This window comes from Strigops habroptila, chromosome 9, assembly GCF_004027225.2.
Source record: "Strigops habroptila isolate Jane chromosome 9, bStrHab1.2.pri, whole genome shotgun sequence".
Lineage (NCBI taxonomy): Eukaryota > Metazoa > Chordata > Aves > Psittaciformes > Psittacidae > Strigops > Strigops habroptila.
The window spans coordinates 16,175,663-16,202,793 of NC_044285.2; the positions used below are offsets into that span (position 1 = coordinate 16,175,663).

At 38.9% G+C, this 27,131-nt stretch overlaps 1 protein-coding gene across 8 annotated transcripts in view; it reads left to right on the forward strand.

Moving 5' to 3' along the window:
* Positions 1 to 27,131, forward strand: part of FAM189A1 (family with sequence similarity 189 member A1) — a 102,271-nt gene that overhangs the window by 30,779 nt on the left and 44,361 nt on the right. For 7 of the 8 annotated variants that reach the window (XM_030497975.2, XM_030497976.2, XM_030497978.2 and 4 more), the window contains exon 2: positions 3,232 to 3,288. In XM_030497975.2, coding sequence (XP_030353835.1) covers positions 3,232 to 3,288 — 57 coding nt within the window. Of the gene's footprint in view, positions 1 to 3,231; positions 3,289 to 12,652; positions 12,715 to 27,131 lie in introns of those variants that run through there. The other variant, XM_030497979.1, reaches the window with a different exon arrangement.

Consider the following 27,131-nt stretch of genomic DNA (forward strand, 5'->3'; position numbering starts at 1 on the left):
GTCTTCCTCAATAATGTTTTCTACTGCAGCAGGTGTGGGTATTACGAAGTTGAAACATGCTCACAATATGAATGTCCACAGACTAGACATAGTGAAAGCTTAAACTGGGCACTCTGCAATCCAACTTGTCTATATAGCCAACTGCTTTTTCTCCCTAGTTCACACCAGGCATCAGTAGACACGCTGTTTCCATCCTGGTTCCCAGCACAGTGTACATTGCATCTGTAATGGCTAGGTATAGATGCGGTTTTAATTATTATGCTCTATTATATCTGAAAGATGATGAGTAAAGCATGACATGGTGCAAAGGGTGACTAGCAAAGTACATGAGTTAGACAAATTCTTTACACAAGCTGAGGTGAAAAAATGATGCTCAGACCCATGAAGTAAATACATCATGCATTCTTTTATTTGTGTTTTAATTTTATTCTAGTTTCATAGAATCATAGAACAGTTAGGGTTGGAAAGGGCCATCTAGTTCCAACCCCCCTGCCATGGGCAGGGACACCTCACACTAGACCATGTTGCCCAAGGCCCTGTCCAGCCTGGACTCGAACACTGCCAGGGATGGAGCATTTACCACTTCTTTGGGCAACCTGTGCCAGTGCCTCGCCACTCTCACAGTGAAGAACTTCTTCCTTATACCTAACCTGAACTTCCCCTGTTTTCTTTTAAACCCATTACCCCTTGTCCTGTCGCTACTGTTCCTGATGAAGAGTCCCTCTCTGGCATCCTTGTAGGCCCCCTTCAGATATTGGAAGGCTGCTATGAGGTTTAGAACATTTAATTAAAAAAAATCAGTAATGGAGAGTTTCCTTCCCACCTTTCTTGTCCACCCCAGGGTCAATATCCCTCAATCCATTGCTCCAATTTCTCTATTTACCCCTCTCTTTAACAGTTTTTGAAGCTTACGGTGTTTCAACTGTAACTTGCATGTTATTTTTAAAGTACCTAAGGTCAACTTTAGGTGTATCGGTGTCTGAATCCTGCTTGCTTTTGGCTTGGGGGGTGGGGTGGTAATTTATCTGTATGTTAAATACAGGTTTTAAATGTTTGTATGTGTGCTTTTTCAAACATAAGATCGAGTGGTTGAGTGGGTGGAACAAAACAAAGCAGCCTTTCTGCTCATTTAGCTGGAAACCCTGGCTGATTTTGTGTTTGTCCTATTTTTATAGAATCATAGAATCATAGAATAGTAAGGGTTGGAAAGGACCTTAAGATCATCTAGTTCCAACCCCCCTGCCATGGGCAGGGACACCTTGCACTAAACCATGTGGCCCAAGGCTCTGTCCAGCCTGGCCTTGAACACCACGAGGGATGGAGCATCCACAACCTCCCTGGGCAACCCATTCCAGTGCTTCACCACCCTCACTGTAAAGAACTTCCTCCTTATATCTAATCTAAACTTCCCCTGTTTAAGTTTGAAGCCATTACCCCTTGTCCTACCACTACAGTCCCTAAGGAAAAGTCCCTCCCCAGCATCCTTATAGGCCCCCTTCAGATACTGGAAGGCTGCTATGAGGTCTCCACGCAGCCTTCTCTTCTCCAGGCTGAACAGCCCCAACTTTCTCAGCCTGTCTTCATATGGGAGGTGCTCCAGCCCTCTTATCATCCTCGTGGCCCTCCTCTGGACTCGCTCCAACAGCTCCATGTCCTTTTTATGTTGAGGACACCAGAACTGTACTCAGTACTCCAGGTGAGGTCTCACAAGAGCAGAGTAGAGGGGCAGGATCACCTCCTTCGACCTGCTGGTCACGCTTCTTTTGATGCAGCCCAGGATACGGTTGGCTTTCTGGGCTGCAAGCGCACGCTGCTGGCTCATGTTAAGCTTCTCGTCAACCAACACCCCCAAGTCCCTCTCTGCGGGGCTGCTCGGAATCTCTTCTCCGCCCAACCTGTAGCAGTGCCTGGGATTGCCCCGACCCAGGTGTAGGACCTTACACTTGGCTTGGTTAAACTTCATAAGGTTGGCATCGGCCCACCTCACAAGCGTGTCAAGGTCCCTCTGGATGGCATCCCTTCCCTCCAGCGTATCAACCGAACCACACAGCTTGGTGTCAGCAAACTTGCTGAGGGCGCACTCAATCCCACTGTCCAAGTCGCCGACAAAGATGTTGAACAGGACCGGTCCCAACACCGATCCCTGAGGGACACCACTCGTTACAGGTTTCCAACTGGACATCGAGCCATTTACCACAACTCTTTGCGTGCGGCCATCGAGCTAGTTCTTTATCCACCGAGTGGTCCATCTATCAAATTGATGTCTCTCCAATTTAGAGACAAGGATGTCATGTGGGACAGTGTCGAACGCTTTGCACAAGTCCAGGTAGATGACGTCAACTGCTCTGACCCTGTCCACCAGTTCCGTGGCCCCATCATAGAAGGCCACCAAATTGGTCAGGCAGGATTTCCCCTTAGTGAAGCCATGTTGGCTGTCACCAACCACCTTGTTGTTTTTCATGTGCCTTAGCATGTTTTCCAGGAGAAACCGCTCCAAGATTTTGCCAGGCACAGAGGTGAGGCTGACTGGTCTGTAGTTTCCCGGGTCTTCCACCTTCCCCTTCTTGAAAATGGGGTTATATTACCCTTCTTCCACTCATCAGGAACTTCACCTGACTGCCAGGATTTTTCAAATATGATGGACAGTGGTTTAGCAACTTCATTTGCCAGCTCCTTCAGGACCTGTGGATGGATTTCATCAGGTCCTGTGGACTTGTGCACGTTCAGGTTCTTAAGATGGTCTCGAACCTGATTGTCTCCTACAGTGGGCCTAAGGTCTTCATTTTCACAGTCCCTGCATTTGCTTTCCAAGACTTGGGTTGTGTGATCAGAGCATTTGCTAGTGAAGACTCCACTTTTTGTGAGCTAGTTTTTGGTGATGCAAAGAGACCACAAGAAGATTTACCCTAAGCATTTATTCTCCTTTAGCATTGATAATATTTGCGGCTGGGAGAGGAGATGTTTGAAGACCTATTGTGATATAATCATAACTAATGGGATCTGGCAGCATGATTGAGATTTGTTTTAAAAACAGCTTAGTAGTACTTCTGCTTATTTTTTATTGAGAATAAAATTAAGACAGTGTCTTTTTAGCAGTTGGTTTCCGGCAGTCTGGTGATACACATCAAGTCTGTGTATTCATTCAGCTTCATCTTAGTACTAATTTTTTTTTTTTACTGACACTGGTATAAACCTCATGTGTCTTTGGTGACTCTGCTCTGTTTATTACAGGTGCTGTTGTCAGGATTGATCGGTGTTGTTTCATGGAAGAGGCCCCTTTCACTTGTGGTGAGTGGCAATGTGGTTTTAATAATGTTATGCAGACTTCATGTATCTCCCAGTGGTTTTGTCTTTATGTACAAGCCTAATACTTTCTGGGGATATTTTCCAGTGCTGTTATGTATCCTAATAGTTATAAACACTTAGGACAAAAATTTTGGGACTTTGAGGTTGTATTACATAAACTATATAGGTGACAATAGTATTTTTCTTCTATCTGTACTTAAGTCTTTGGAGAGCTGTAATATTCATTATGTGTAAAAGAATGCAGATATCTACTGCCTCTTCCTTGGCATTGTTACAGTTCGAGTTCTCTTTTAAGAAGTGTTAACATATGGTATAAGAATTCAAAGGTAAGAACTGGAATTATAAACATTTTGATACATGTGTATGTTTACAGAAAGGCAACAATCATACTGTAGTTGATGGTCTGGAATTAAAATGACTGAAAACAGTGAGAATTGTTGCCTTGTAGATATGCAGCATGACTTGGATTAATAGGAATGAAATATGTTATAAATTTCAATAATTTATTAATGTATTTTTTTAAATTAAGACTGAACTTAGAGAAGCCCTTAGTCTGTCACTGTTGTACTAGACAGACTGTTCGTGTGCATTTATCTTTGCATTTAATTTAACTTGCCCAAGATCGCACCTCAGAGAAATGTTTTTTAACAAATTATCTGGATGGCAAAAAAGATATTCCAAGTCAGCAGCTGTTCTTTGTCTGCAGAACACTTTTTAGCTACATTATATATATTCTGTTGTGAGATTAATGTAGTAACATAGTAATGAAAAGTAATTTATGCTTTGTACATGCATGTTAATAGTTTCAATTAACCTTTTAAGCAATATTAGATTCAAATCAGTCTCATTAAAGTGGTGAGATGAGTGTGTCAATAAGGAGGTATTAGCAGGTAAATATTCAATTTGAAAAAGTGTGCATGTAATATAGTAACGTCTGTAACATTTCTACCATAGGTAATATTACAGATAGTCCCGAGAAAAAAGAATGTAGCAGAAATATATTGCTCTTATATTACAGACCATTAAAACTGAAATAATTCCTCTGAATTGAGTGCTCGTACAACTGTGAAATCTAGCTAAACCTAATACTTTTCAGAATAGTTGCTTGTATGCAACTCTAATTGCTGCTTACATCATTGGAATAAACAATTAAATGGAAAGACTGATATTAATAAGAATAAGCCTAATTAGAACTTCAAGTATATCTTTTAATATTATGAACTAAAGCAGTAGTGTTAGAGCTTCTGATGTATATTTTTCTTTCTTTCCCTTTCCATAATTCACTTTTCATAAAGGAAGGGCAGAGATGGAGTTTGTATTTATTTACTGGTTGATGTTTTTACCAACAGATGAACTCTGTATGATGTAGAAAGCTGCTTGATGGCAAGATAAATATGCCCAAAATGAGGTCAAACTGAAGCAAATTAGTGAAACTAATGAGTGCCCGTATTAGCAGACAGGTTTTTGGACAAAAATACACAAAAAAAAACCAAGGACAAATTTTTACTCACCATTGATGAGCAGGGAGAGTTTTCACATTAGAACGTATCAAAAGACTGGTATGTTATGAATGGGCAGTCATCAAGTAAAAATCTTCATCATTTCTCAGACTTTTCAATTTAATTATTTTAAAAACAACCAGTTAATGTGTATACGAGAATACACAGACAGGGTGGGAGTGGTCATTTGCTTGTCCCGGGATTTCTCTGGTTGTCTCTTACTGCACAGGAGCAGAAATAGGCGAAAACTACTTTTTTTTCCTGGTGTCGCCAAAAGGCCCAAAGTACTGTTTTCTCCATTAGTCTGTCAGTAATGTAGCTTATATTGGAGATTTTTCAGGTTTGCAGTGTTGTTTAGAGTAAGAATGTGTATCTCTGGGTAAAGATTGGGCTAAATTTCTGCTCAGTGTTTCAACAAATAGCTGGCATTCCTTTTTTTTTTTTTATTTCAATATATTTTTTCCTACCTTGTGGGCTCTGTTAATAGTAATTCTCTATCTGGTACCTGGGAATGCTGCCTCTGTATGATTAACAGGAAATAGAACTATAATAGTATTATGTATTAGAAATACTTCAAAAGAAAAAAATTCTTCTGTCAGTGAAAGAGTCACAAAAGTGCATGTTTGGTACCCAAATCTTGTTTCATTTTCATTTGTGTTACACTTTATTGCTCACATATTACAGTCCATTAAAACTAAAATAATTCCTCTGAATTGAGTGCTTGTACAACTGCGAAATCTAGCTAAACCTAATACTTTTCAGAATAGTTGCTTGTAAATAACTCTAATTGCTGCTTACCTCATTGGAATAAACAATATTCGTGCATCAGAAATGTTACTCAGGTCTATTAAGACCTGGCTGCTTCGATTCCTGAACACTTGCATATTGTAGATTCGGCCAGGCTTTCAGATATCAATTCATTCATTCAGTGAAATGTAAATACGCAGTTGTGGTCAGTATCATTCAAGGAAATGTGCTAATGAGTCATATTTCTTGTGATCTGCTTATACAATACATATGCAAAATATATATGGTCAAGAATTAACTTTTAACCAAGTTTATAGTATTATAAACAACTGTATAATCAATTACAGTATATATGTCTGTTGCAGTGTTACAAAATCTGGCATTGCAGACAATGATAACAAAAAGAAAGATACCTTTATAATTTGAAGCCATGAATAATGGTTTCTAAAATTAAACCATACGCCATCTGAGGCATTCTGAAAACTGGTAAAACTCTGATGCTATTCGTAAGGTGCTAGATTGCTGCATATTTGGGATTTGTGACTAAAACAGGGTTGATATCACACCAGTGTTTTGGCTGTTGCTGAGCGGTATGTACACAGTGTCAGTGCTTTCTCTTTTTCCCACTATGCATCACTTTCTTTGTTCTTTGGGATTTTTTTCTTCCTCTTTGCTTGTTATAAACTATCTTCATCCCACAAGTTTTTTCACTTTTGCTCTTCTAATTCCCTTCCTGTCCTGCTGTAGAGGAGAGTGAGTGAGTGGCTGTGTGGTTCTTAGCTGGGGCCAGGATCAGCCTGTCATACTACTGATTCTGGTTTGCTCACCACTGTATTCATGCAGGTTTTTTTTCACAGATGCAGTGTCTTGTCTTTGTGAATGTGTTATTTTCTGCAGGCAAAAAGAGGCAGTTAAAGCAATAAACACAAATAGTAGTTCATCAGCTATTAACTTATGACTGTATCTTACCAGAAATGTGTTATGTAGTATTGCTGTAGCAATGAGTGGGTGGTTACATGCTTTACCATCTTGGGACCAAAGTCAAAATAGAACAGTTGTGTATTTAAAAGACAATAGCGTGAGTGGTGTTTTGTAATATATATTCAATAAAAGATTTACAAGCGCGTATGTACTAAGAAAATTTTACTGTGATATTAATGTGCAGAAGTTCAATTACACATGGAAGCCCCCATGCTAAAGTGTCTTTGCATAGCTTAATTATCTAAAAGCTTCACCAGATTTTGTTAATTTATCTGAATGTTATTGGTCCTCACTTAGTCATGAGTTGCTTATGTTGCCAAAATTCTTCATATATATAAGGAGTCAGTGTCTGTCATCAGACCTGTTTTTACATTTGTCAGAGGAGACACAGTTGGGCAAAGGAGATCTTTAAATTGCTTATGCATTAATTTTGAACAGTATTTTCCTTACATTTGAGATGTTTCCTCATTAAGCTTTCTCTGTTTTTAATTACAAGCTCTCAGAGAATTTGTAGTGCTTTGGGGAAATCTTTCAAGAGTCGCTTGTTGGAAACTAAATGCTGGCTGTGTTGGTACCACTGCTTAAGATTAAAATAGGAATTTCTTCCTTGTACTTTATGGAAGTGTCTGAAAACTGGGAGAGAGCTTGTGTAGCTCCCGAGGTTGAACTACCTTGTGCAAAACTTTAAACTGCAGTGAGATTATTTTTCTGTTACAGTCTATAGGAATTGCTAATCTTTTTGTGCTAAGGAAAATAATTCAGCCTCTGAATTGAGTAGAAAGCTGCTCTGTTGCCATCTGGCATTTGGGTGAAAAATATTTTAACATTTCTAATTGAAGCTGTTACAATGACCTTGGTAGATTTTTTTTTATTTTTTTTTTTCTCCTCTCAAGGATCAGAAGTCTGTGAATGCCAGTGAACACAACACAATTCTTCTTATAAATAAGTGATCTTGATTAGTCAGCTACTTAAAAGCATTTCCTATGTAAATCTGCATTCCAGGTACAGTTCCATGCATCAGTGAACATGCAAACCTGTGCATATACCTTTAGTAACTAGCCTGGTTATAAAGGCTCAAAAATCTGGTCTGTACCTTTGGTTTTTAGGATGCTTTCTGATTTCTTTTGTCTTAAATGAAAGGGGACACTGTTTCAATGAATTATCCCTTCAATGAACCATTTCTTCATTACTTCATGCTTTTTTCCTAGGATTAGGAAAAATAAAACAGGACTCATCCTAAATTGCAGCAGTTCAACCTGCACATCAGGCACAAGGGTGAACTTGAACTGCTGTGCAAGGTTTCACACTGCACCTCTGGTAAGCATCAGTCAAATATTGAACTACTTTGTTAGAAAATACTCATCTTGGGTCAGCTTGGTAGTTTGTTGCAAAATGAGATATTTTCTTTGTAGAAGTCCTGTGAATAATTTGAACTATTTGAATACCAGATTTAAATCAGTTTCTTCAGTAAAAGTCCGTTGAAAAAGATCTATTCCTGTTGTAAAAAAAGAAATTACTAATAATTTTAAATGCATCCACATATACATTTGCCCCACAAGATGCATGGATATGTAAAACTGGTCCAAATGTTTCCTCATTGATTATCTCCTATCACTAGATACCATTGCTGAGTATAGCAGAAATAATTAAAATCCAGGAAACAGAGGATACCTAAAATGTATAGAAATAGTGTATAAGGGAGTTTTCCATATTCTTCTCAGTAATGTGGCATGTTGACATGTTCCTGGCCATGCAACTTAGCCTTAGATCCTAGAGTAGTTGAAGTGGTGAGACATGTATTTTTAAACTCTGGTAAGAGAGTTTACAGCTTACTTTCAGGTGAAATCTGATTGAAAAAAATGGTGGTGGTGTCCCGTCCCGTATTGTGTCCATCCCCTCCATCCCTGTCCTCACAGAGATTGGGTTTTGGTAGCTGGAATAAATAGAATCTATGTAGTGGAGATACAATGTTAGCATAAATTGGTCAAGGCTGTAAGCGAAAAGTTAAAAAATGCACACCCTGGGAGAATGGCAGAGACTAAAGGCATCCATCACCTTGTATGTCATTGTTGACTTTGATACTTGTGAGATGTTGAGATGAGATGCAGAATATCACTCTGCTTTAACAGATCAAATTCCTTGATCACTCTGCAGTATAATTTCAGCATGTGTATTCTTTGAATTCATTGATCAAGATGTTCATTAGGATCCCTGCTATTAGACAGTCATCTTTGAGGCTGAAGCATTAGTTTAAAGGTTAACAAAACATTGGGTAAAAAACAACTACATCTTACATACTGGAGTTTTGCAAAGTTTCTGATAAACTGGGATATGATTAAATACTGAGTATTTCTTGCTTTCAAAAAGAAGCTTGGAAAGTTGTAATCGCTTCTGCTTGTGAAGCAAATCCCATGCTGGTTCACAAAGTAGCTCTTCTAATATAAAGAGCTGGTGTGGACTGGAGTGTGAACCCAGGCTTTGAAATTGAGAGCAGAATGTTTTTCTTTAACCTCTTTTCTAGGAGCGTGGAAGGAAAATACTCATTCAGAGGAGCTGAATGGTAAATCAAGGGGAAGAGAAAGGCATAGGGCTAGGACATGAAGGAGGAATTAAAATGTGAGTGGGGCAACATGAGGGTGTCTGAGATCAAAAGCTGTTGAGAAGAACGGGACCTAGATTAGCAGAGAGGAGTGAACCAAAAGCATGTCAGTAAGAAATCACACAATGGAATCTCAGATTTTTCATTGTGATTTTTAAATATAGAGTGCCATAAGCACTATAACTAATTAATCCTGACTTAAAATAAAATTGTCTGTTAGGTTTGAATGACTTCAGTGAAGAAAGTGTGAGCTGTAAAAAAAATTTTTTCCTATAACTGGGACATAGTTAAGTTTCCTTTGTCTCTTCACTTCCTCTTCTCCCCTTCACTGCAGGCTAGTTGTATAAAGCACTAACATGGCTATACTGCTTTGATAACCAAACTAGATCAACTGTCTCCTGCATACTGCTGCAGTGTAACTGTAGTTAGTTATACCAAAGTCTGTGTGAAATTATCTAAAAATGAGGCTAATGTATTTATTGTGAACTATATTCCAGGTTGCACAAATTGGAAGCAGATTCAAAACACGTTTCTGTTTCTGTCTGTGGCAGTGTGCTTCCCCCTCCCCCTCCAACCTGACCTTTATTTCTCATAACTGCTCAAGTGATAACCACCAGTGGTGGTGGTAATGGATGCATTTGCTTGTGATGGCTGCATCCATCTCAAAGTGGATTTGCGGGAGACAGATAACAACACAATAGCCAAGGACTAACCTGAGCAATATGTGCCCCCGTAACCATAGTGCTGGTGAAGGTCCAACTCAGTCGAAGTTTGGAAAAAACCCTAAATTCTGTAGTCAGTATGCAAATGTGGCAGATTCAAGTTATCCTACTCCATAGTTGAGCTCTCCTGCACAGCAGTGGGCGGCATGCCAGGATCTCCCCTTGAGTAGGGACGTCTCTCAGGGTTACTCCTCGAAGTTGAGATTCCTTGTCGCAGTATATTCCTGGTAAGCAATTAATAGCATGCTAAACTTTGAAATCTTAGCAAAGTGATGTAAAGGAATGATTGTGTTTTGACATAAACCCTTGGCCAAGTCTGAGACTAAGTCGGGATTTAGCCACACCTAGACCCTTTCTGAGAAGGAGTTTAGAATATAAGGGATCCTTTCTGAACCTCATGCCTCAACGGGAGGGTCTCCTGACAGTTTTGTCTGACCCTGTCCCCTGTGCAGTAAATACTCAAGTGTACCTTGCAGTTTAATCTGGTTAAACCACTGTTGTTTACTATCAAACTTTGCTAAATCACTCTTTTTATATCAATAAACATACAGCTATTTATCTTTTACAAGTGAAATGTGTCACTCCATCTGCAACACTGTCAAAGCTGCTTCTGTTTGTCATTTATTCCAAGCAGATTCTGAGAGTAGTTAAACCTGAATGATTTTTTTTTTTTTTTTTTTTTTTTTGGTACTAGTTTCTCTTTCCTTATTTTAAGAAAACCAAACAAAACCAAAAGACAACAACAACAAACCAAATCAAAACAAAAAAACAGACAATTTTGCACCAAACCAGGGTAGTGAATATCAAATTTGGGGCCCTTTTCAATCAGCCAGTAACTGTCATTCATTCATTCCTTCCATATGTGCTTCTAAGGATGTATGTACCTTTCCTATCCTGGTTCTAGTAACTGTGCCAGTGGAATGTAAGAGACTTCTTGAGAGAAAGCTGAGTACTTGCCATGGTTCTGGCTATATTCCAGCACCCATGGCAGAAGCTGTGGATCTCTTTTGTGTCTTCTGATGTGAAATTTGGATTGGTAAGTGTTAAGGTGCTTCAAGGAGGGCATTTTTAATTTACTGAATGCTGTTCTTGGACTGGAGACTTCAGTGAAAAGAGCAGCTGAAGAGGAATAAGAGAGAATTGGAACAGAACTGAACAGACCTGCTTTAGTCATCCTTAGCTGCATCCTGATTGATCCATTCCCACAAAAGTTGGTCTTTCACATTTTTTTCTGTCTTCAGCTTCTGGAAGCGGTTAAAGTTTCAGTAGTAGCAGGACAACCACAGTGTTTATTCTTTCCTTTTCACTAGGGTATTCTTACGCTCTATGTGCATAAATTTTCATTTCCAGATATTTGAAGATATGAGCAACTGTATGAGAAACAAATAGGAATTTCTTAGTGTTTTATTATATAAATTACCTTGATGAATAACATAACTAGGTAAAAATTAAAAATATTTTATATAGATACGCTCTATTTAGTGACTCGTTTTGGCTGTAGTTGTGCTGGAGTTTGTGTTTTGTTTTTCTGTGGATTCAAGTGATCAGATTTTACTGGAGCATTTCTCAGAAAGTAGATTTCAAAGATATTTGTAAAAGATGCATGTAATTTTAGATGTGCATATACAGAAATGTGCCCTAGTAATCTTTGTGCTGTTATTCAGAAAATACAAGTTATCAATCACACTTAAACAGTCCAGCTTGAATTTTTATATTTATGATCAGTCTGTAGAAGTTAATAGCATAGAGGATTTTATTTACTGTGCATTATGACAATACAATAAATCATGTTTTCTCTGAAACTGTAATAGTGCAGTTAAGCTTAATTTTATTCTTAGGCTAAAGTATTACAATGTCTGGATGCTGTCACAGGCTTTTTCTGACATTCTTCTGAGGCCTTTTCTGATGCTATGCGTGGATCACAAATGGAGTTTCTCCTAGACAGGGAGTAACTTTGGGAGGCTAGAAAGTAGTCTATCAAATGTGATGAGCTTTTCTATCTGAATTCTCTTGATAGATGTTTGTGCCTTAAATCTGATGGGTTTGTTTTATTTTCCTTCTATAATGGGCCTTTTCTGAATCTTTATCAGTTTGGGACACTGTTATTGACTTCGTTTCTCTTATTTAAGCTGTTGGTCTTGCATTTCTCCAATCTTCCCCCCAGAAGCATGTTACGTAAGTGTTGCACTTCAGTTAAACTTCTGGTTGCCAAAAAATTGGGTGTGCCATTTTATTGCAGTATACCTGACAGAAGAGTTAGAAGAAAAAGAGAATGGCCCAGTAAGCTGTGAACTGGGAGAGAAAGAAACAACACTTGAGATGAAAACAGCAAGTGAAATCTTTAGAAAGGGGGAGAAAAGGTGTCACAGAGCGAAGCATCTATTTAGAATGAACATTCTGTGACCCCTTTTACAGCTTAACAGTTCTTACAGCTTTTTCTTGCCTTAGTTTGTCTGTCTGCATCTCTCTGTTACACTGTGTACAAAGGCTGCCTATTCCTGGGCCCAGCTGCCACCAGCTGTCACCCAAGTCAGAACCTAGACTCCTTTGTTGAGCATCCATCTGCTAATTATTATCTCCAGTGGCAAAAGTTTAGAAGACCACAAGCAGCTTTTTCTGAAGAGGAGACAAAGCCTGCTGGGGCATAACACTTGCCTCTTCCTAAACAAGCACATCTTAATTACCCTTAAACAGACCTTTCTACTTCCCATCTGCTCCCATTGCATCGCGTTGCCATGACAGCAGCTAATGCTAGCACAGTACCATGCAATAGGAAACTGTCACAGTTCCAGTATCACTGCTGCTGCTTATAATGAAGAGTGTGGCATGGATGCTACATTTGCTTCTCTTCAGTCCATCGGTAATTCTCCTGTTCTCGCATGCTTTCTAAATATATCTGCTAATGGTTCTTCGATCTCATTTGCTTCTTCCTTTAGAAATGCAGGCTGCATCCCATCTGGTCCTGGAGGTTTTGGCAGCCTTTGCATGGTCTAATTTCTTCAAATCTTTCTTGGTGTGAGTGGTTTCCTTCAGCATTTCTTCTTCTCCTTGGTAAATTAATCTTGGTTTCTGACATCTGCCTCACTTCCTTTGTAAGCACTGGGGAAAAGAAATTGTTTCTGATGGGGTGTCTCTGTCTTTCAGTAAAATACTTAGTTTATTCTTTAGAAGTCTGTAGTCATCTTTATTGTTCCCTTTTTGTTTGTATGTTGGAAGTGTCACATTATTTCCCTTTGCTTCCATAAGTAACTCTCCTTTCAGTCTTCATTAATTTTTTTACGTTACAGATATTTAAGTCCCTTTTCTGTTCTTCATTTTACCACATGTAGCTTCTGATCATAAAGCCATTAGGAATGAAAAGATTAACTACTCTTAAGCCATGAGAGTTGGTTATAACTTTACATTTTAGGCACAACTATGGCTAAATGCATTTTACAAGATGAATAAGGAAAGTTTCTTTAACCATATCAGCTCAAGAAAATTTGGGGCATTTCAAAAACTACATACAATTATAGAAATGTTTGAAGGCTAAAAAATAAGTCACTCATTTTACAAAGTTATACCTTTGTAAAAAAGGACAGATGTAATTGTTAATTTGTATTTGTAGAACATTTAAGATGGGCAACAAGAACACATTCTTTACTTTCTCGAGTGATATTTTATGAACGTGCAGGCAGACTTGTCAAGTGGAGAAAACTGCTGAGAGAAAGTAAGCCCCTAATTCTTAAAGTACAGTGAACAATAAATGTAAGATACCTTGAATTTATTATTGCTCTTGGTATTACAGAAGTAAACCCCTGTACTTAGTTTTTTTTACATATGAATGATAATGCTATAAAATAAAAAGATTTTACCAGAAGAACAAACTTACTTACACCAAGGAGAAAAGGAGTTGGTGGCAGTAGAAAATGTAGAATGTTTGAAGGAGAATTAATGGAGATTAATGGGGTTTTTTTGTGTGTGTGTTTTGTTTGGTTTTTTGTGGAGTTTTGGAAGGGTTTTTTTGTTTCCTGTTTGGTTTGGGTTTTTTTTTTTAACAAATAAGATTAATAATTCGATTCTGATCATTCAAAAATGAAATTGTTTCAATTCCAGAAGTTTCATTAACAACTGTAGAGGTTTCTAAAAATAATAAAAAGGTAGTAAGACAATTCATTGCATTTTATCAGAAATTATATGGAGATGATAGATAAATTATGATATATTTAGTTTTCAGATTACAAAAATAAAATATCAATTCTTTGGTCCCTGGTAGTTGATGTAGTCTTGAGAATTTTGGAAGCATTGAAGGGTTTCTGAAGTGAAAAGAAGCCAGGTATTAGCTTTGAGAGTAAAGTCAATGTGTTGTAAAATTGTAAGTACATATATTGAACAAAATATGTGATATTTTTTCATATTTCTATTGGTTTTGGCATCTCTGCCTTGTGGAGTGCCAGTGCAAAAGTGATTACACACAGAGTAATGTAGAAGCAAATTGATGATAGAAGCAAAATCTGTTTTACATTTTGGATTTTTAGGATCTGCAATTCATTTCCTATGAATTCCTACAGCTACTAGATTCAGACTTCCACTGAACTCAGTTGTTCCCTGTTTATGTACAGTCGTTAATCTAAAGAATAATCATTGCTGAAGATTTTTAACTGATGACTTAGTGGGCTTACCTGGATCCCAGATTGAGAAAACTTATGTTCATGGTTCAACATTTTAGTAGCTTATATATTGCAATATTTAGTTGCGTAGTGTTGTGTAGGAAAGTTGTACAAATCTGTAATAATGCAAACAGAAATAGACCTCGCGGTTGGATGCTATGCTTTCTATTTCTACGCCATAAAATAATATGGTTTTGGAGGTGAAACTAGAGTTTGTCTCTACATATGTAGAGTTAAACAGTTAAACACTGTTCAGAACAGTAAAGTTTTCCTGCATTTTGTCATATTTCTTATTTTAGTAGGATTTTAATTCAAAAGGATTTGTTCAATCTCATCATGGTCATAATATTCTTTCATATTAAGAAAAGACTGATATCTATAACTAATACAGGTGTCTCTATATTAAAGTAGAAGCACAAAAGCATTTTAACGTTTTTTAAAATATGGGATCTAGTGTAGTGTTAGGACCATGCAGTGTTGGTTTTCTGCCAGACAGTAGATTTTATATAGCCATGAGCAGCATAGAAATTTTCTACTCAGTATGTGACCTTTATCGGCCAGAAGTAAAGAATCTTATCTCTTTTAAGGGTGGGGAGGGATAAACTAAACAGACTCTGCAAACTCCTATTGAAGAAACAAAAAAAAAAAAAATCTACCACCACCCCAAAAAAAAATTCGCATATTCTGAACTGGCTAGATTTTAAGCTTGATAAAATTATATTCCTCAGGGCACTGCTGTATGTGATCAAATAGAGCCAGCTTCAAAAGGGGCGGGGGGGAAAGGATATCTTTCCTGTTCAAAGGCAATAAGCAATGCAAATTGTCTTCTCTGAGTGTTCCAGAGCTTTGAGCTCCCTGTGTGTGTGTATGGCAGCGAAACACGAATCCACTGCTGCCTCTGTGGGTGCAGTTTTTCTTTAAGCAGCCAAAACTATGATGAGGTTACATTAGAATTGAATCAGGGAAAACCGCTGTCCACATTGAATCCTTACCTCACAAACCATCTGATACTGAAAATGCTCATGTACTGTTGGCATAATTTAGCAGTCATGGCTTGCTGACCTCGCTTACCTGACAGAAGCCTTCTTCCTTAATGATGAAAGCAAAAGTATTCTGGTGTGATTGATAGCTTTCAGAGAGACCACAAAATTGTTCATTAGTAAGAGTAATTGCACATAAGTAGTTAATTGCTATTAATATTTGAGAGAGATGCAAAATACTTGTGTATCTTTACAACCTTTAGAACCTGCTTCTCTAATTATGCTACTGCCAGGAGGGGCTGCTTGCGTAGCCTTCTGATGCCTGTCCTTGTCAGCAGGAAAACATGAGCTTTTATTTCCTCAGGGTATTCTGCTACAGATGTTGTGGAAGGTTAATTTATATGGAATAGCATTTCACCAACACTTCCATGGAGGGTGAACCCTTCCAGCAATGTGACACTTGTAAAAAGTAATATATTGCTTATATGGATGACACTATTAATGCAGTTGCTATGGAAGTCTAGATTCAGTCTTTATGTAGATCTGTTTTAAAGTTATTAGGTTACTCATCCTTTTTTTCTTTTTTTATTAATGTATTTCTATTTTACTGATTTAGCTGGCTGTTTTGTTTAAATATGGATTGTTCTATTACACAAAACTGATCTAGAAAAACGTCTTCTTTCCTAACCTAACCATGTTCTGCTATTGTCATGGAACATTTTTGAGAAATAGTTTTTTATTAGGTAATTTTTATGTCCTCAGAGAATATGTTGGGAAGAAAATTAGACTGATAATGGCTGAGGTAGTTGCAAGTTTTAAATCTGGCTCGTGGTTAAAGAGAGGAATGGACTATTGTCAGGACATGAAAAGGGTTTGAAACAGGCTGAAAAGTTTATTTTAGATATGAAAATGAATTAAGGGAGATCTAGATCTAGAAGTGTTTGCTGTCTTGTTAAGCTTTTCATTTTGAAGTAGGACTGAAAGTTATCCAATGCTTCATTCTCAAATTACAGCTCAAGTACTCTATGAGCTATAAGATTTTGTATAGTAGCTTGTTTTTATGCTTCAGGGGAAAAATCCTTTGGTTACCAAGCTTCCTAGAATTACTTTGTTCCTTTTAACACATTTCAGCAAGGTTTGTCAGGCTGTTAAGTAGCATCAAGATAGCAGAAAATGAATAGATGCTGAAGTATCTAGTTTTGAGAATTTCTACTTAATATTTCTGAGCTGAGAGCATGAGAGCTTTATTACTAAATCAGGCTCCCTGTTACAGTTCCCTAAAAATATTAAAATAAATGGTAAATTGATCCTGCTGTAATATAACATTACAGAAATAACGAAAACATATGACAATGCTAAACTTGCTGTTGTGTTGCAGTTCTTTGCTCTGATCACACTTGAGGAAATAATCTGTATGGCCGTCAGTTCCACCTTTTTGGCAAATGTTGAGAAATAATTTTGAAAGTGATACAATTTAATCATGAAGCAAAAGAATCTCTGTTGTGAGGCTAATAATGGGAAGTTAAATTTTTGTTGTTTCTTATGTGCTTGCAAACCATTAGTCAACAGTATTGGTTTGATTGCCATTTCTGTATAGTAAGTTTTTTAAATGGTTTCATTTTAAAATTATGTGAGTTAGGTATTCTATAATCTGTAATTAAATGAAGTTTGAGTTTTATCCTCCAATATTATTACATTTTATCCTTTATAGCTGGATAAAATAGAAGAGCAGAAAGGATCAACAGAATCGTGTACTATGACCACTTAAAATAACAGCCCAAGCAACCTTGATCATGAACCTGCAAAACTTCCTTTGGAGTTGTGGCAAAATATTGTAAATATTTTTACAAACACTTAAAAAGTGCTCTCTGTTGTTGCCTTTGTGGTGAACACTCCTTCATGCTTATAGATATATTATTCCAATAATTAATAAATCTTACTAAAAATCAATACCTTAGTCTAAATTTATTTAGTTTATGCTTCTTTTTAACTTAGTTGAAGAGCTGCGCTTTATTTTTTGTTCATGGTAGGACCTAGTGTTGGCCAAGGATTTGAGGTAGAGCTGTCTAGGCATTCTACTATAGTGAACTGGTTAAAAAGCCAGTTTTTCTTGCAACATAAACCGTAACAGTTACCTTTTCTAATGGAACTAGAGAAGAAAGGAAAGGATGGAAATTTTTTAAAGGGTTTTTATTTATTTTTGTATTAATCTTCACAGAATCTAGGTAGCTTTATGGGGAATCCTTGCTTTCCTCAGTATTTTTCCAAGTGGCTGCATACCGCTCTGTTTCTCTCTGTCAGGTTCCTAACATGGTTTCTTCTGTCCTCTGTGCAACCTGGCTGCTGCTGCCTGCTCTGCCTGTTCTTTGAGCTCTACTCTGTGCAGAGACACACTGGCCCATGTTTTGCAGTTCCAGCAATCTTCCTTACCTTGAGTAAGCTCAGTTGCTCAATAAGAGGAAACTCTTCTGGGACAGGCTCCGCTTAATACAGGTGCTTCTTAAGCAAAATACCATGCTGCAAGTTTTGATCTACTTCTAGAGTACTTTACAGAGACATGCTCATTTGCCTCCAGCTGTTCTTGCTGATTCATAAATAATAAATGTGTGTATTAAAATGTGTATATTTTAAACCACATTAAATATATCTATACATATTTAATGTGGTTGAGAAGTTCAATACTTAATGTTTAGCAATAGACATAAAATGTTGGTGTTATTAGGAAAGAAATACAGAACAAGCTATAGTGTCGTTATGTATGTCACAGTTTAAACCCAGGTATTGAGTGCTGAGTGTAGTTCCAATTACTTCATTGGAAAAGCGTAAGATAAACGTGGCACGAGTAACAATAGGTATGATGACTTTTTGTCTTCAATAAGACAGATCCAATTTTTAAAAAGTCATTACTGGCCTGAAAAAGGTCAGTAAGGCATAATAATTCATAAATTTTCTTAGCAAAAGGCGACACCAGATGAAATGGCAAGTTTCAGAAAACAGGAAGTATTTTTTTTAGACATCTCATAATGACATTATGGAACCTGTTGTAAGGAAACCATTTTTAATCCAAACTTCATGCATGTAGTTCTGAAGCATCACTTCAGGCATTGCTTTTCAGGAAAACATAACTGTACATGTATGGGAGACAGCACTTCAAACATGCATACTAACTTGTTACATCTCTAGCTGAAAGATTTAGAGGTGCTCCTCTCTCTTTGTAGGCATCAGTTAGTTTTGTACCATGTCAAGTCCTGGTACCAGCCCACTGGGTAGATACTTGTCCAGTGTGCAGTGTTGACTGTGCTCCGTCTCAATGTGTATCAGTATTCTTACGGACTTCATCCTTAATACCAAAAGAAAATTGTCATTTGAGATGCCATTCAGGTTTTTATCTAGCACAATCTTTAGACAGAGCTGTGGGGGTTAGGCTTCTGTTGGTGAATTGTTCTGTGATTGATTTCACTTGGAGGGCTCTGTTGATCATCTCTTGGCAATTTGTGGTAATAGAGGAGGATACTATTTAGAACTATCCAGAAAGAGAATATTAATAACATGGAGAAGAAAACAGTTACTTAATAGTAGTTAGGAGTTCAGGAAGAGTTCTATGTGTGTATTCGCCTTCTACCTCCATTGTTTCATAGTTTGGACTTTTTTGATTTCTTGCTTGAAAGAAAGAGTGTAGTATAGTCTTTGTGCAAATATGGAACAAAAAGGCCAGTTAATGAACTGGAATATAGATATTAATTAGGCACAAAATTTTTTGCCTTGAAGGTCTGTAAAATAACCATTATTTATGTATTTTCATAGTATTCATTAAATACATGTGCATGGGTTGCCCAGGGAGGTTGTGGATGCTCCATCCCTGGTGGTGTTCAAGGCCAGGTTGGACAGAGCCTTGGGCCACATGGTTTAGTACGAGGTGTCCCTGCCCATGGCAGGGGGGTTGGAACTAGATGATCTCAAGGTCCTTTCCAACCCTTACTATTCTATGATTCTATGATTCTGTGATTCTTGGACTTGTATCGTCTTAAAGTTGGGGATGTTGCAGAAAGTGATGACTAGAAAGTGATGTTTGCAAAAGCTCTTCCTTATTTTTAGTGTAGTTCAGTGAAAAAGTTTTCCAAATTACACTTTAAATATTTTTAATCAGTTATCAAAAATAGCGTTGTGTCAGAAATGTGAAAAAGGAATAACAATGATCAGATAGGAGAAATAAGCGGTTACTGCACTGTATTTTCAAACATTTTCAGTATATGCAGGCCTCTTAACAATTTCCATGGTACTCTTTATTTTTAGAGTCACGTTTACAAATTTTACTGAAGGTAGGATTATAAATAACTTCCTCTATAGTGGAAAGATACCATAACCTTCGGTTAGGGCTTAAATAATTTTGTTTTTCTTTTGATATGGAAGGACCTTTATTACAGCCGTCCCTTAAAAAGGCATGGTGAGAACTGATTTTTCATTCTGTGCAGCTGTCTATGGTGTGGTCTCTTCTTAAGTGTGCATGTTGGGACTGCAATGATAAAAACTCGATATGCTCTCCATGTGTGTTCTTAAACCATTTTCAGAAATGCGTGATTCAGTTAAAACCAATCTCTGGAATATTTAAGTGGGATAATTCATAGGATCATAGAATACCTTGCCAATTTTCAGTTTGCTTTCTTTAGCTAATACCCATCTGATAGTAATATTCTGCATCAGGTAGATATTGTAGAAATAATTGATGTTTATCAGAGCGTTCATTATAATTAACTCTTTTTCTTTTGATTGGGATCATCCTTTCTAGTAATCCTTGTTATTTGCCAGAGACGTCATGACAAAAGAGAATTTACAGAGAAGTGCATAATGTTCGTTACAGTTGTATTGATAACATTAGGCCAGAGGCTGCTAACTGCCTCCTTGTTAGAGTCCCAGAATGTAGTATTTCCATTTGTAGACTCATGCATGGAGGATGCTCTTTTTTGATATCATTCAAATAATTTAGAAGCAGAGGTTATCCTGAATACCCAGTGTGTGGTTCCCTTTTCCTGAGGGCACAGGAATGACTGAAAGACGAAGTATCTCCTGGTTTTTGTTTCAAAAGTAGTTCAACTTCAAGAGATGTTCATTCTACTGAAGAGCATAAAAAGTCTTCCATGATCCTGCATGTCTTTCATTTAATGCTTTGTTAAGTGGTTTGATGAGTCAGAGGAAGACCTGTACAGATACTTGACCTAGCAAAGAAGTCTCTAGAGATGACCCATGTATGAAATAACCCAATATGCTTAATTTCTTTATCTCAAAAGGCAGACTACCTCAGACATGACTCTTTCTCTAGAGAGTAAATTTTAATTTTGCTTGTGAACAAAACACAATGAAATCACTTCAAAGCATCTGCGACACTTCAGAAAAATATACGCGTAAGAGCATGTGTGGAATATGAATATAGGTATATTATTCAAAGAAACATGAATAGGTTTATGATTTTTTTTTCTTTCACTAAAGTAATCTTAATGATTTATGATCCTTTTTATGCTTACAAGTTAACACAAAAGGGGAGGAGATTAAGCAGTTCTTAGTTAAGCACTTCTTAGTTAAGCACGAATGTATTGTGTGCAGAGTGAACAGCAGGACTGTGTATGATCTGGCATATCTTCTGTTTTCTTTATTGTTGCTGCTGCTGAGGGAATGAAATAAGCCAGTGCATTTGTTTTACTTGGTGGAAAGATAATCTTCATAAATATTGGTGACTGGCAAGCTGGTTAGATCTTGAAGGCATATTATTCCACTTCTGCTCGATGTCGATATGAAAGTTCTTGTTTTGCTATTCACCACCAGCATAAGCTGCATTATGGTGGGTAATTTCTTGTATTCTGTACCTTAAACAGTTGGGTTTTTTCCACTTAGTAAAAGGAGGAAATTTTCAAAACATATTTGGCTCTCCTATTTTTGTTTTGTACTGTTTTATTGCAGTAAAACCTCTTACTACTAAAATTTGTATCTGGAAAAAAAAAACAAAAACATTGAAGAATCTAGCAGTTATTATTCTTTTGAAGGATGATGTTCAGTACTATTGCTCTGAGCATCATTTCTGCTTTAAGCTAGCATCATTTCTGCTTTAAGCTAGCATCATTCTGTTTGAAAATTTCAGTAATGCAAATTAAAGCCAGATTTTTCTTGCCGGTGAGGGAGTGTAAAGGGGACCTTTATGCAGCTCTGCCACAGATCTTCTGCCGTAGCACAGCTAGTGCAACCTTTTTTTTCACTGCTGCATTCTGCCAGCTTTCTGAAGGAATAAAGACTAATAGGGTGAGAAATTTGTTGAATTGTAAATTTATTTTTGACTCTTCTCCAAAGTTTTGGGAAGTATAACTTTCTGCACAGCAGGGAAAGATACCTACATCAAATGTGTAGGTATAGTCCTAAGACTGTGAACAAAATCATAGTGAATTTCCCAGGGTATTGTTGAAACTGAGCAGCATCATAGTTTAGCTAAAGACAAAATTGCAAATAATTCTTGATCAGTAAGTTTACTTATAATTTAATTACTCAGTCTCACGTATGCAATATTTTTGTTTATGACTTATAAGGACAAATGAGAACTCTGAAAATTTAGTAAGAAAACAATAGCATGAATCTAGTCTTTTTGAAAAATACAAATGGCGAACATAACACATACCTTTTTGAAGAGGATTTTTCATCAATAAATTTCAAAGCACTGAAAAAAAGGGTTTGTGTTCACATTCTCATTGTTTACTGATAGTCCAGATGTATGTATAAAGCCATACTTAAATAAAGCCAGAAACTTTAACTGGGAAGTAATCTGACAGAACCTGGAGAATCTGTTAGTGTGACCCAGTCCCTAAACTTTCCCTAAGGCTTTGATTCCTGAATAGGCAGAAAAAAAGGAAAGATAAGGTTGTTCCTTATCTTTTCCACTACAAGTGTTTTTGGTGCTATGGTAGGCATCTTAAGGACCAGCTCTAGCTGTATTAAACTCAACTACTGAAATTAAAATTCCATTACAGAGATTTAAAATTCACCAGCTTTCTTTTTTTAAATTGGGTAGAGGAGGCTGGTTTTGAAATTTGTAGCCTGGGATTAAACTTTTTAACTTTTTTATGTGATGATCAAGTAGCGTTGGAAGTGTTTTATTTTAGATGGAATCTGAGAGATTCACAGAATCATATAATCACAGAAGTTAAGGTTTCTGCAAAGAAACAATGTAATTGTTTATTAAATAGAAACTGGTAGGGTTGCTTGCTGTTGCAGTGTATTCCTACCATCAAATGTCCTTGCCTGTCTTTCAGGAGTACTCAAATATGCTCTATTAGGCTCTGATGTTAGCCTCCCTTTGCATTGGAGAACTTTTTCTCCTTTTGGTGGAGACCTGCTGTGAAGGCTTGATCTTTAAATAGTTTTATTCTTAAAGACAGAAGTTATGAGAAGGTCAGGAGAAACTTTTTCGTGTAACCTAAACCTCAAAATTACTGAAAAAAATAAATGAAACAAGCAGACTAAGGTCATGAAGAGAATTAAGCTAGTTTATTGTTCTAGGTGCAAGATGACATCTCCGACGGTGAGTTGTTATATCATCTTAAATCATTGCCTCAGAGCAGAGCTAATTAATTTTGTAGAATTATTTTAGGAATATGGTAACAATTTAAGTAAGAAGTATTATTACTTTTTGTATAGAAGATCGGCTTTGCCTTCTCCAATTAATTAATGCTAACTCCATGTAGTAATAAATCAATTGGCTTTGCTTTTTGTTTATGTACTGGTTCTTGGTGGATCTAAAGCTTTTGGAGCTCAGTGGTATTAATACATAGTCCTGAATTCCGGGAATATTTTTTTCTTGTTTATACGTCATAGCTAGAAAGGTAAAAAACATAATACTGTAGCTTTAAAGCGGGATTAAGATGTCATAGCCCTTCGATGTCTGATGCTTAATTTTGTGATTTCTTCAGTGTAAGCTCTTGCCCTTGGCATTTGCTTAACTGCATCTTACACTTTTTACTAATAGTTTCATGCTGCTCACACTTTTTACTAATAGTTTCATACTGCTCCTGCAAGTGTGTCTCACTGAGCTCTCAGAGCAAACACCGGTAGCTCACTTTATGAGGAAAAATTTAATGTGGAAATTAGACATACTGCATTTCATGAATAATGTATATCTAACTTCATCTACAGTGTTTCATAATGTGGTGTTGGCTCTCCATTATAATCCACAATGACCACTCCTTCAGAGGGCTGCAGATACATTTATTTTTACTGCGTTACCTGTGCCAATCTTAGAAAAGACCAATTGTGATAAAAACATTAAGTACACTGAACCTTTTTTTTTTTAATGCCCGTTAGTGTGGTAGTTGATATTTTTATGCCTCCTTTTGTCTATTGTGGCTTCCAGCATGGTGGTGAACTTCAACTCAAAAATTGTTAGAACGGCATAACTGGTGTGTCCTATTCCATCAGTGGAAAGCTTTTTTGGTATTTAGCTAAGAAGCATTAAGGAAAGATATTGAAATTCTTAAATTACTTTTATTAGGCTTTTTTTGCTCTACAAGAGCCAATGTAGTTGCAAAAGGCTTGCATAGGACCAGAGTTTTCCCTTCTAACTGCATGCCCAGTTTAGGTAATGCCTTGTCTGGAACACTGAGGAGTGAGGCATAAAATAGCAAAACAGGGAATACAAGTGCGAAAGAGAACTTCAGTGTTTGACACTTGACCATGTCACTGGTGGCTCTCACTTTTAAATGCAACTTCTATGCAGAATGTGAGACTTAGACTCAAAAAGAAGAGCAGAAATTGTAAGAGCATGTTAGATGATTTTGCCAGAGTGCTGGATCCTTCTCTGTTGTCTTTGCATGTGACAAGAGAAAGAGGTTATTTTGGAAACACTAATAGAGGTTTCATCATTAATGAATGCTGATATGGAGAAAGTACTGTAAAGACAGATATACCTAACATAAGTTGTAAACTTCGTCAGCTGTAATGCTTGAAAGATCTAAAGCTGGCAACTAAAATTTGTAACACAACTTCTGTCCTTTGGTTAATAGGACCAGAGTTTTCCCTTCTAACTGCATGCCCAGTTTAGGTAATGCCTTGTCTGGAACACTGAGGAGTGAGGCATAAAATAGCAAAACAGGGAATACAAGTGCGAAAGAGAACTTCAGTGTTTGACACTTGACCATGTCACTGGTGGCTGTCACTTTTAAATGCCGAGGTGAGTATCTCCAGAGAGGACGCCTTTAACACCGGAGCGGGGGGAAGCACAGCGTCCCGGAGCCTCAGTTCGGAGCGGCAAGAGAGACCGAGGGAGCCTCAAGTCCTCGACAGGACTTGCCCAGGAGCCGGCAGCTCAGCTGACGCGAGCAGCTGACTCACAGGGGGCGGCGCCAGGAGTGACGGCACCAGCCCTCAGTGGGTAAAACCCATCCCAGGGAGCGCGAGCGACCAGGAGCGCGGCGAACAGGGCGGGCAGTCAGGGCGTGGCACGGCAATTCGCGCAGGCAGGGCGAGCGGGCAGCGAGCGGGATGGTGAGCACTCGCCTTAGGAGCAGGGCCCGCTGTGGGAGCTCTGCCCCGGCGGTGGCCAGCGTAGGCACCCAGACAGAGCCGATGAGAGGGGAGGCTGCGGCGCAGACCTCGGAGTGTAGAAAGTGCCTCGACTGGTCTCGTGAGGCGGGGGTGCACGATGGACAGGGCTGCACTCGGTGCGCCCTGGTGGAGGTCCTCCTGCAGCAGGTGGCTGAGCTGCGGGAGGCTGTTGGAGAGCTAAAAGATGCCAGGGAAGCTGAGAGGAAGCTGGGCTGCTTGCTCCAGGCTCAAACTGCGCAGGGGCTGCAAACGTCCAGCATTGCTCGTATAGGAAAGAAGGAGGGCAGCAACCCAGGAAGCTGGGAATTAGTCACGAGAAAAACGAACAAAAAAAGGAGGAAGAGGACAATTAACGACAAGGGGCTTCCTCCTAAATCTGATGTCCCCACCCAGAACCGCTTCGCGGTTCTGCAGGAGGCTAATGAGAAAGCACCCACCACACCTAATGAGCACCCTGCTGATGCACCAGTAAAGAGGATCGCTACTGGTGCCTCCAGGAAGAAGCGGAGGGTCATAGTAGTAGGGGACTCTACTTTGAAAGGCACAGAGGCACCCATCTGCCGGCCTGATCCAGTCTCGAGGGAGGTGTGTTGCCTGCCGGGGGCTCGGATCAGGGATGTTGCTGAGAGGCTGCCTGCTCTAGTAAGTCCTGCTGACTATTACCCCCTTGCAGTGGTCCATGTGGGTGCTAGAGATATAGACAGCAGTTGCCTGGAGGACATTAAGAAGGACTACAGAGCCCTGGGAGAGGTGGTTAGGGGCTCTGGAGCTCAGATAGTTTTTTCATCGATTCTCCAGGGCAAAGGGGAGGACCTTAAAAAAGCTAGGCGTGTCTGGCAGGTTAATAAATGGTTAGAAAGCTGGTGCCATAGTCAGGGGTTTGGCTATTTAGAACATGGGGCTCCATTTGGGAGGCCAGATCTACTGGAGGCTGGTGGAGCTGGTCTGACAAAGAAGGGGAAGAGCTGTTTTGGTAGGAGGCTTGCCAGGCTGGTCAGGAAAGCTTTAAACTAGATGTGTTGGGGGAGGGGAGCATTGATCCATCCCAACATTCCTGGTCAGTTGCCAGCACCTGTAATAAGTGCTTGGAGCGATGTAGAGATGTTCCAGCTGCCCCAGCCATTGAGTTGGCTTCATTTGGAGCTCGGCTAAGGTGCCTCTATACAAACGCCCGTAGTATGGGGAACAAGCAAGAGGAATTAGAGATGTGTGCAAGGCTACGGGAATATGATGTCATTGGTATCACAGAAACATGGTGGGATGGCTCCTATGACTGGAATGTTGGAATGGAAGGTTACAGGCTGTTTAGAAAAGACAGGCCAGGCAGACGGGGAGGGGGCGTTGCTATCTATGTCAGTGATAGGCTAGAGAGTATGGAACTCTGTCTGGGGACGGGTGATGAGGTAACAGAGTGTTTGTGGGTCAGGATCAAAGGGAAAACAGCAACAGGGGACATTAGGGTGGGGATCTGTTACAGGCCGCCTGATCAAGAGGACTCTGTGGATGAAGCGCTCTACAGACAGATAGGAGCAGCCTCACGCTCGCAGGCCCTGGTCCTCATGGGGGACTTCAACCATCCTGACATCTGTTGGAGGGACGGTATGGCCCGGCACAAGCAATCCAGGAGGTTCCTCGATTGTGTGGAAGACAACTTCCTCTTTCAAGCAGTAGAGGAGCCGACGAGGAGAGGTGCCATGCTGGACCTCGTGCTCACCAACAGGGAGGGACTGGTTGGAAATGTAACGCTCCAGGGCAGCCTTGGCTCTAGTGATCACGAGATGGTTGAGTTTGAGATCCTCAGGACGGTGAGAAGAGCGTGCAGCAAGCTCACTGCCCTGGACTTCAAGAAAGCAGACTTTGGCCTCTTCAGGAACCTCCTTAGTAAGGTTTCATGGGATACAGTCCTAGAGGGCAGGGGGGCCCAAGACTGGTGGTTGGTATTCAAGGATCACCTGCTACGTGCTCAAGAGTGTTGCATCCCGACTAGAAGAAAGTGGAGCAGGAGGGCCAGGAGACCTCCATGGATGGACAAGGAGCTGCTGAGGAAACTTAGAGGGAAAAAAGAAGCTTAT